The sequence below is a fragment of the Lichenostomus cassidix genome, chromosome 1, assembly GCF_008360975.1.
Source record: "Lichenostomus cassidix isolate B80296 chromosome 1, HeHo_3.0, whole genome shotgun sequence".
NCBI classification, from domain to species: domain Eukaryota; kingdom Metazoa; phylum Chordata; class Aves; order Passeriformes; family Meliphagidae; genus Lichenostomus; species Lichenostomus cassidix.
In genome coordinates this window covers 25,469,055-25,480,374 of record NC_139479.1, presented here as the reverse complement: position 1 = coordinate 25,480,374, position 11,320 = coordinate 25,469,055, and the positions used below count along the sequence as shown (strand labels likewise).

Sequence of the window (11,320 nt, the reverse complement as noted above, 5' to 3'; positions counted from 1 at the left end):
TTGCAATAGGTCAACAGTCAGGCTGTGATACATTTCACAAGTCTGAGTACCATGAAAACCCCAAGAAGAAAAGTTACAACTGCTTTACCTTCTTCCTTTTTCCCCCCTTCCTTCTACTACCTTTTGATTTTTTTCTCCTTTCCTTTCCTGGCCTCACCTCACATCTCCTTTCCAAGTTCTTCAACTTTCGTTTTTTCTTCTTTCTTCTTTTTTTTTTTTCTTGTCCTTTTTTTCATTCTTTTTTTCTTTTTCTTTCCCTTTGCCTTTCCCCCTTTTTTTTTCCTTCTTTTCATTTTTCCTTTTTCTTTTATTTTCTCATTTTTGAAGAAAACTAACAAACTATGATTGGGTTAAAAGTTGCATACCACAAACAAAGCAAACCGTAGACCTTGATGAAGGAGATCCTGATGACCCCAAGAGCAGCCCAGGTGCAAATCTGAAATCCTCAATGAAATAATGCAGAAATGAACTCAGAATTTGTTCCCGTGTTTAACCTCATGTTTTACCTTAGAAGTTCAGAAACTGAGGTCTACATAATAGTCTCTAATTTCCACCGTGTGTGATTTCCGACGTGGTGTTCGTTTCTCCTGTCTTTCTCCAGCTGCTGAACTGTGTTTTAAAAAGATAGCTAAAAATACTTGAGTACTTTCCTACGCCTTTTTCCATGTAAGCCATTGCTGGAATCATCACTGGGATGTTATGTGGCAGACACAGGAGCAGGTGATGCCTATCAGTAGGAATAGCAGCCTGCATGACAATGTCCGTATGAAAAGGTTTTCCGTACTCTGAGTTACTTCTCACTCTGTTGTCACTGTTGTTTTAGCATGTTTTCTCTTGGCAGCTTTGCAAGGTGCTTTCTTGTTTGCTTTGGAGATGTTTTAAACCAAAGGCAGCAATTGTGTCAGTAGCTTTTGATGCCAGAGAATATAAAGACTTTCTGAAAACATTGCTTCTAGTTTAGGATGCCTCTAGCACACCTGTAATAAATTCAGCAGTAGAGAAGAGAGAAGAACATGTTCTGCATAAGGTAGGATTCTCTCTAGTACTTTGGTTTTTCTTCTTCTTCCTTTAGGAAAAAACATAATCACCAACAAAAATCAAGAGCATTCATAATTGTTACCATTTTACCTTCCATTCATTCTGGGCAGAACTAAGTTGTGTTTCAGAGATGAATAAGAGAATCTCATTTAATAGATGAAAAAAAAAAGACTGAGCCTATAAAGCACCATTTCTGAAGCTGTTGGGGTGAGCAGTGCCTTGGCCATCATTTCATTGAGCACACTCAAAAGGCCTGTGCATTGGTTTGAGTGGGCAGAGCTGCTCCTGGTTGCATTCCTTATCTAGGGGCAGGTCATTGGACCAAACACCACGCAGAACCAGGTATTGATGGGATGCCCAGGAATGAGGGAACCTACAGGATGCAGCACTTTGCACACTCCAGCTCGTGGCCATTTCCCCCAAGCCTACAAACAGTGAGGCAGACCAATCCATTGATCTCTGACAGCTTTTGCAGGTTGGACAGCATTTTTCAATTTGTTTCATGTTTTTTGATGAAACCTCCACAGTGCTGTCTCCTCCTGCCCATGCTGCTGTCCCTGCAACAGCCAGCCCTTTGGGCTGCCAGGGTGTCTAAAATGGTGATCAGATATTTAACATGCAATCCAGGATCAGGAGACAGGGCTTCTCTTTTCCACACCAGAGACAGTAAACCATAAAATCCTTCAATTGTATGCTTTTAGCAAATGCCATGGGATGCCACCACCCCATGCTACTCAGCAGCCTCAGGGCCCCTAACATAATGAAAAGGCTGGAGTGCATAGGTGCAGGAGGTAATGGGCAGGTCTGGGAGAGAGTGCCAGCTCCTCTCCCTTTGCCTTGGCACCTCAGCTCCCCTCTGCTCCCAACACAGTGGTATCCAGCAGAGGTTTCTCTGGGACAGGCCAGCCAGCAGGATAGGGTTGCACTGCTGCCCATTAGCATATTAGGCTGTTACCACTCTGATGCTTCCCATGATAAGTGTCCCCAAAGAACCTATAAATAAGTAACTAAGCAGCTTGTCTTACACATCTTAATTATTTGTGGGCCAAGAAGACGGGAAACTTTTGAAGGTGGCCTTGCCTCCTCTGCAGATCCAAGCAGTCTGTCCTCCCAACACTGAAAACCATGCAGCAGCACTTCCATAAGCCAGCAGCACCCTGAGGCACATCACACACATCAAAAAGTGTGAAAACCAGCATCTCCAGAGGATGAGACGGGGTGAGGAGGATAGAGTACATGCTAGGCCATTTCACAGCATCAGGGAGGAGCCCAAGTATCTGCCTTGTCATATGGCATAGCTCACGGTGCTGGGAAGTGAATTCTGCTGGCATGGGGTTCCCCCTGTGCATGGGGACTACCTGTCCAGGTACTCCCAAGGGCACTAGAACTGACTGTATGCAGTTGATATAGAGGTGACTATATTTCAGGTGGCATACATTAAGAACAGTAGGATACAACTTGGGAAAAGACAGTAAGGAAAAATGAGGGATGATGACTTAGCCTGTTGAGAATGGTGGTCATGCTCCCAAACATGAGAAACCTCTTACTTAGCCCTCCTTCTCTGAGGGGGAAGCATGGTGTTTTCTCAAACACTAGATCAAAGCAGACTCATCACTACCTCCATTTGCTGTGGTGGTCTCAGAATTGAGTGTCATTGTACCACTGCCCTTGAACAGAATGCATTTCAGATTTACATGGTCACGATGGTCGTTTGCAGGTGACGTCATCTTGGAAGAACTGCAGATGCCCTAAATAGGGACCATAGCTGTTTGTTCATTTTCTGCTGCTGGCTGGGGAATATGGATCAAACACTCAACCCATGCAACATGTCGTGGTACTTAAGGCAATGCAGTATTCCCACAAATGCTACATTTCAGATGGCATCCTATAATAACACTCTAACATGGAAAAGGAAATCCCCAAACAGAGCTCACTTGTAGTGTATTTTAATGAAGCTGTTTGAATTTTATAGCTCTTATGTGATTAATTACTGTGAATATTTCTAGCAGAGAGGGTCTGATCTTCTTCCCTTCACAGTCAATAGTAGTTTGGCTGAAAAGCAGGACTGCTGAAAGCAGGACTACTCTGTATTTACTGTGGCCATTTATAGCATCCAAAGTAGTCCAGAAGGGAGGGGTAAGCAGGGCATCTGGTTCCACTGCTTTTCTGAGAGATCAGACATGACACTAAAGCACATTGGTTCATGGCCCTACGTGTTTTTCTGAATACACCAGACACTAGTTAGGGAGGGAGGGATGGTCTTCTGCCATGGCAAGCTTGCAGTTAAAATACCAGCAGACTGGCTAGGAGGGGGGGATGAACCAGGATATTTTTAACTGATTATACTCTGAATTCTCGTTCTTTCTTTATTGTGAAAATTCCCATAGTTGAGACAAATGGGCTTCTTAGTGTAAAATAGAAGCTTTGCCTCCTTGGCTGTAGTCAATTTGGTAAGGGAAAGGGTGGATGACACCACCTGTGGTATGCTGAAATGTGGTTATTCCCCATCAAAATCTATGAGATATTGTTTGTCACATTAGACATGGGCCAGTTGTCAGGCTTTTTTCTTTTATTGGCTTTTAAAAATACCTACAAAGTCATTATAAATAGACCTTCTTCCATTCAAGATGGCAACTTCATCCCTCTGCTGAGGGATGTCATTTTCAATATGTGCACTTGAAATGCAGCCAAGTGGAATCCAAATGTCAGAACCCAACTGGACAAGGACCAGCCCCTCACTTTGCAAACAGCCTCCACAATATTGCAATGGGGGCCAGGTCCAGTTTCTTTCAGAGTCCATGGGGTACCAGCTGCTGGGGCACAGCTGGGCCTTGCCCAATCTTCCAAAGCTGACACTCCCTAAAGGATGAGCCTCTTTACAACCTTTTTTCATTTCCTACATGTGGGCTTAATTTAAAGAATCTTTTATTCCACTTCTGCTCATAAAAATTAATCCCCTCTGGGTATGCAGGCTGCATTCTGTGCATGAAGCTATTTCACTGCACAGTGAAGTAACCTTCCAGCTCTTCATGGTGTCAGAAAGCTGACACCTCTTGATTTTTCCCTCCTAAACCATCTATTGTTACTGACTTCAAGCTCCAGCTTTTGTGCTGAGTTCAGTATTTTATTTAGTAACTGATCCACACCAATTTAAGCATTGCCTAAATCCCCAGCTGTCCAAGGGCCTGATTCTTCAAACAAGCAAAGGTCCAACATACCATCCTTCTTCCTCCAGATTAAAAGAGGTTGTAGTCAAGGGACATTGCCAGGGTTGTTGTTGTGGTGATACCCTTCACAAAGCAGATTTAAGAGCATAGTCCTGATGTGGGATTTGAATGCTATCAAAATTCAATAACAGAAACTCTGCTGTGTTTTTTTAAGTTCTGGGGAAGTATCTGCTGACTTCTAACCTGTGCCAATAGCAAAAATCACCAGTGGCACATTTGGGCCCCTCAACCTTGATATTTTGTTTTAATGGTTGGAGTCTGGTTTTATTAACCAGAGACAGAACCATGGTTTCCTGCTAACTGCATTCTCATCGTATTTATCTTTGCCTACACTTTACCTAGCAGGAAAGGAAAACACCTTCAGTGTTGCCCTCAGTTTAAGACATTAATACTAAATGACAGAGTAGTAGTACAGAGGAAATGCAGAGACCCTGACTAGCATTGCTTGCTTCCCTAAGTGCTTCCACTGCCCACAAAACACAGAAGAGCTGACAGTGCTGTGTGGGACGATGTAAAGCTCTTACAATCCTGCTACACCATCATGGCTCATGAAGCTTGTTGAGCACTTTGCATGCTTTTTAACAGGCCACTAACATCAATCCTCTTGAGAAGTTCTAAATGAAAGTGGTTTTTTTTCCATTTCATGCGTAGCAGCATGCCATTAAAGCAAAGTGAGAAAATAGTGACAACGTTGATGACTTTAAAAGACAATTATGTTTTCTCTTGCACAGCATCAAAAGCACACACTTCTGTGGAGATGATAAGATGCTTATAGACCCTCTGGTGCTGAAGAAGAAGCTCGATAGGATGGCAACAGAGCAAGGAGCCTTTGCTGTTCTCAGCAGCCTGCTGCTATACGTCACCGAGCTCGCAGCCAGAGATCCACAGATCAGCAACAAGAGGACAAAATGGGCAGAAGGTAAAGAAAACCAGGTGAGCTATAACCAGCCATGTCCAGGTCCAGTCAGGGCTCAATATCCAACCAGATTTCAGCTCTTGAGGTCCAGGTTTCTAAACAACAATCGCGAGCCGTACACCAAGAAGAGAAGGGAAGTTGGCAAACTGGTCATTAAAGAGAAGCTGTGGATGAACAGGGCTGGTAACAAGCTGGACAGAAGTAGAGACAGGAAGGGAGATGGAAAAGCAGAGGACGAGGATGCAGACACAGCACCCAGTGACAGGGCACGGTGGAGTGGTGTGACTGGAAAAAACACAGTGAAGAACATCCTGAAGAAATTTTTAGCTGCTGAACAAAAAGAAGCCAAGGAGAAGTCTTCCAGCTGGAAAAAGAAGGGAGAAAATGTCAGTTTGCCAAAAATAGTCAACAAGAATTCAATCCTGTCCAAACTGAAGGAGCAGTTTGAACAAAGCACTTTCTGCTCGGCTGCAGAGGTGAAAGCATCGCTCTTGCGCAAAGGTGAGAGAAAGACCAAAAACTTCCCGAGCAGGAAAACTATTCATAAGCCTGATGTCAGAGTGCTGCGCACGGCAGCAATGACAGCCACAGGTATAAAGAGCCCAGAGTCCCAAAATTTAGTATGCTCCATGGTCCCAGTGCCCAAACTCAGCATGGCGACCAAAATTAACCATCCTTGGAGCTGGTCAAAAAACAATGCCACAAAGCAGCCTTTTGGTCATGACACACTACTGAAGGAAAAGGAGGAATCCAACAGAGACCTTGGAGAGTACAAAACACTGCTAAATGCAGCACAGGACAGGGAGGACAAAGATGAGTTACTGGTGGCACCAGAGACCATCTCAGATGCAAAGGATTCTGCTGAGGCTAAAATAGATTCCACAAATGAGGCACTCAACTTTCATCCCGTTCTAGATAACTCTTCAACTACTCATAAAAACAAAGACCTGGTAGGCTGCATTCCTCCCTTATCTGGATGTGGTCTGGATTGTGACAGGACTGACATGCCAGCTGGGCCTGACTCATCTTCACTATTGGGAATTAGCCATGCTCTGCAACATGTTAAGGAAGACAGCCCACCTTTTGGCTCGCCTGACTCCAGCACAGCTGAAGGATCCCGTGAACAAAGTCCTCAGGATACTAAACAAGGAGAGATTCCTGAAATATCTATGTACGTATACAGTTCAGATGAAGATGACACAGAGCTCACAGAGCCAGAAAAGGATCGTTTCTTTGCAGGCCAAAAATGCTTTCCAGAGCAGAAAGCACTGGAAAACATTCTGCCATTTTACTCTCCAAGATATCCAGCATCTTGCGAAGTTGAGCCTCCAATGGATGATCGACAGCTAACTGTCCTAATACCAGCTTCTGGCACAAAGCCACCAATAGTCCAAAAAGAGGCACTGGATTTAAGAGGCAAATGTTCTGAGGAAGCCAAAAAAGAAGCAAAATTTCACAGTGAAGACAAAATGTCTTCTAGCAAAAATGATAGTGATGTCCCAAATATAGAGGAGGAGAAGAATAAAACACCCAACAGCCAAATGCAAAATGAATTTAAAACCATGCAGCCACAGCCTCCTCAAATAAATTTTAGCTCACAAAATAACTTTAATGTTTCCAACATGGACGTGCCAATTCCAGATGAAAATCAGAACAAACCTACACTCTCCTCAAATAAGAGCCAGGAACCAAAGCCTGGTGCTACAGAAGAAGAGGACATCTCTTCTCCTTTGGAAAAGACACAAAGCCCTTTGCCAAGTGACCTTGTGAAGCACAGTTCCTTTATTGCAAAAGAAGATTTTGGGAAGGACAAATTATCTTCATCAAATGACATGATGAATCACTCAAACAATCAAGCCCTGCACAGGAGTTCCTTAACTGACCTGAAGACCTGTCACAAGCCATCTGAATCTTTCATTGAACATGAAGAGGACCCTGCAGATGAGATGCTCTGGCCTGACTCCAAGGCATGTCAGTCACCCTTGTCAACCCCTTTGCCAATATCAATGAGTGGGATTGCAGGACAAAGTATCCATCATACTCTTACAAATCCTGCAGCACTTCCACCTGTTAAGGTGGGACAGGGAGCTGGTGGTGTGGAACATGAGCATGACAGCCATGGCTGTGAGAAGCATCCACACTCATCTTCAGATGAGTTGACAAATGGTGGGAATGATCCAATGGAGAGGAAGAAAACTATGTGTGATTTTGAGAACCAAGCACTATCCCCAAATCATGCAACAGAAAACGAAAACTCTACAGACAAAGAGACAAATACATGTCAAGGACTTGAGAACTGTCTTTCACATTCAAAGACAAAGCCAGGAAAACATGAAAATAAAACCACACTAGCAAGAAAGCCCCTATTACCCTTGGAGAAGAGCCAAACACCAACATTTGATGATACCAAAAAGAAAGGATGTGATATGTTGGAAGAGAACGCAATTCCTTCATCAAGTGAATTGGTCTCAGACCAAAAGAAGGATGCAAAAAGTAGAAATAAGATATCTGAACAAACAAGGGATAAGCTCTTCTCCTCAGATGACGACATGAAGCATGAAAGTGATAGGATGGAAACAGAGGAGAAAGAAGAGAGAAATGTCTTGCATAAATTTGATCAGGAGCAGGTATTCACACTAAATGATCCTGTGGATCATGATAATAACTCTTCAAAGGAGAATAATGCTCATAGACCTCAAACATCCCAGTTACCTTCATCAGAGCCTGATACCAACATTCAAGGAGTTAAAAATACTGGACCAAGTTTGAAGTATCCAGCACCTTCAAGAGATTTTATAAAACCCAAACACGATATGACAGAAGATGAAAACATCTGTTGCAATAACAGGAAAAACCACCTGGCCTCATCAGATGAACCAATGAAACACACAAATGACAGAGAAGGGCTAGAAAACATCAAGTCAGACTTCAACAGTTATTCAATGCCACCAAGGAATACAGCAAGGCAGGACAATAGGACCACTGACGAGGACAACACTGCTCTAGAGATACAGAAACAGACGTCACCAGGTGACCGTGTAAAGCCTGAAACTAAGCCAGACAAAAAAGAGACTAAACATACTTCTGAAAAGTTCCAGCCACCTTCTTCAAACGAAGTGCCAAATTGTCAAGACAGAAGCTCTTCAGGAGAGAGGAAGCAAAGGACACCAGCAGCAGAAGACACTGGAGCACCAGACACAGAGGAAGTAAAAGAGGATATTGAGCAGCCTTTGTTTGGGAAGCACCAGCTGCCTCCATCAAGAAAATCAGAAATGCATGAGGAAAATATTCCAGGAGACAAGCAGCAAATGAGATTTGAAGATTTTTCGACACCTAATACAAATACTACAAAAGAGAAAGAGAAACTTCCAAGTTCCAGGAAGGATCGATCAGTACCATCAGAGACATTGGTTAAGCCTCCAGAAAAAATTATTCCAGAACAAAAGCAAAAAACATCAGATTCTTCAGGTTTTAAGAAGCCTGGTACTAATTCCGTAAAAGAAAAAGATGGAGATACAAATACTGAGAAGCTGCCTTCTTCAAACAAAGGGCTGAAGCCTCAAGAAAAAATTACTCCAGAACAAAAGCAAAAAACATCAGATTCTTCAGGTTTTAAGAAGCCTGGTACTAATTCTGTAAAAGAAAAAGATGGAGATACAAATTCTGAGAAGCTGCCTTCTTCAAACAAAGGGCTGAAGCCTCAAGAAAAAAGTGCTTCAGGAGAGAGGAAGCAAAAGGCACCAGCAGGAGAGGACACCAGGTCACCTGTAGAAAAGGCTGTAAAAGAGAAAGATAAATACCAAGGTTCTGGGAACCATCAGTTACCTCCTTCAAGTAAATTATTAAAGCCTGAGAAAAATATTGCAGGAGGAGAAAAACCACAAATTGTATCCGAAAGTATTACAAAGCCTGATGCAAATGCTCTAAAAGATAAAAGCAAAGATCCAGTTTCTGGGATGAGCCAGTCCCCATACTCAAATTTGCAGGTGAAGTCTCAAGAAAATAATGCCACAGCCAAAAAGGAGCAATTGCCACCAGCACATGATGAAAAACCGACGTATAAAACTGGTAGTCCAGAAAAGAAGAGTAAACATGAGAGAAGAGAGAAATACCAGCTAGGCTCCTCAGCTCAGTTGGAGAGGCACGGCAATGATGGCTCAGGAGAGGAGGGCCCTGCGGGTGATTTCAGAGACTATCAAGCTCCATTGCCAAGCAAAGGCATAAGCTGTAAAAGCAGTACTGTCCCACAAGAGACCAGTTTGTCTAATAAAGTGAAGTTCCCCAAATCATCCTCACCATTTCACGTTGGTTCAAAAGATGAGGAAAATCCTGCTGGAAATAGAGAAAAGCAGCCTGGATTTAAGAAGTACAAAGCGCTCTCCTCAAAGACTTTGGTGAGGCATGAGAAAGAGTCTGCTGAAAGGGAGGGGAGTGGGCAAGGAGCTGGCAAAACAAGTGAGAAAAAAGCAGAAGTGGAGGACTGCTCTAAAGCAACGCCATTCTCAAAATACACGGTGGAAAGCTACAGTGAAGGATCCTTAGATTCAGCTTTCAAACCATTGATCATTAGAGTATCTGACACATTTAAACATGACAGCTAAAAATTACAGCTACAGCTTAAGCAAGAACTTACAACAGATCATGCTACCGATTTTCTTGATCTTTCTTTTCTCCTTTTTTCTCCAGGGCATTATATTACCATTTTTTAATCACAAGGACATTGATGTGCATCTATCAGAGCTAGATTTTTTTCTTTTTTAAACATTAGCCTGAAGACATGAATTAAATTAATCACTGCAAGTGAATTAGCTAATCACTGAATTAATCATTAGTTTATAAATTAAATATGAGAAGGGCTTTGAGACCAGTGTGAATTCAGCACTGCTTCGAATTCTCCTTGCTAACTAATGGGCTTTGTTTGTAACAAAGACAACTGTTCAGGCTGAACTCTATTTGTATTTACTTGTTCTAATGAAACTCCATCAGTACTTCTTCCAGGAATAGCGGTAGGCAGCATATCTTTAATTATGTCAAAAAGCACTTGTTCTAAGCTCTGCCTTTTCACAGATTAGCAGGAACTGTTGATCTATTGCTGCACTGAGTGACACTGTTAGCAAAAGTAGTGAGGAAGGAGGGGAATGCTTCATTTATCTGCAGAAAAATCCTCAAAGGACGTTGACGCTGCAAGGGGATTTACCGCAAATGCGAATGTTCAGCCTCATTAATATTAATATTGGAAAAATAGTGATTAACCTCCTCTGAAGCTATTTGTACTTCGGCCATACACTGTATGCATTATTGTTGTAAAGGTGCACCATTTCAAAGGTTTCTTAATTACTGCAAATGAATATGCAACAAGTGTAAGAGCTCAAAAAAGCTCAATTCTGAAAGGCCATGAGGACAAGGTAAGCCAGAGGGGCTCAACACTTTGCCATGGCAATTCAGCTCTTCCTGGGACATCTGTCCCACTCCAAATCCTGGGGCACACAGACATGAAGCAGGTGCCTCAGCTCACATTTAAAGTCTTAGGAAGTGTTTGTTTTACAATGCAATGTGAAACAGAGCAGTAAAACGCAGCCTTTCAGTGTCTCTGAATCCTACTAATAGGGTACGATTTTTTGTGTTTACAATAATAGCATCTTCTGCAAAAAGTCTGTGTGTGATGAATGTTGTTTTGGAGAAGTGAAGGCAGGATTGCTGCCTTGGGTGTCTCACTAAAGCTGTGACAGACAGAACGCCTCACAGTGCCAACTCTCCCGTACAAAAGTTTAGCTTAGCATTGTAACCACACATTTGAATGAAAACTTACTGTGGAGGAACCCTAAAGGCATATCCTAAGGATACAACTTCAGGAGGAGAGAGGGTTTATACAATGGTCCTGCTTCCCCGTGGTAGTGAATTCCCTTCCATTTTTATGATGCTCTCCATAACCACACTCTGCAGCCGAGGGCTGGCTCTTCCTTAAGCCCAGGTTGGCAGAATGCCCCCACCCACTGCCATCAAGAGAATGAGGACAAGAGCAGGCTGGCAGCAAGCTGAGATCCAACCCATTTGCCAGTGCAATGCATGCGAGTCACATACGTGACAACTGGGCTGGCCCAGTCAGGGACACTGCTGGGAAGAAGAACATCGTGTCTCC

The 11,320-nt window shown here is 43.0% G+C and overlaps 1 protein-coding gene across 1 annotated transcript; it reads left to right on the top strand.

The window, feature by feature from the left end:
- Positions 1-28: 28 nt before the first annotated feature.
- LOC146444357 (uncharacterized) lies at positions 29-10,832 on the top strand. The gene is made up of 2 exons (XM_085053398.1): positions 29-2,872; positions 4,997-10,832. Exons 1-2 carry the CDS (start codon positions 2,838-2,840, stop codon positions 9,780-9,782), a joined length of 4,821 nt encoding a protein of 1,606 aa, XP_084909524.1. The 5' UTR covers positions 29-2,837; the 3' UTR covers positions 9,783-10,832.
- Positions 10,833-11,320: the final 488 nt, after the last annotated feature.

Coding starts and splice junctions, on each gene's coding strand:
- LOC146444357 (XM_085053398.1), top strand. CDS start 2,838: ATGGATCAAACACTCAACCCATGCAACATGTCGTG. Junction 2,873..4,996: donor AACCCATGCAACATGTCGTG/GTACTTAAGGCA, acceptor TCTCTTGCACAG/CATCAAAAGCACACACTTCT.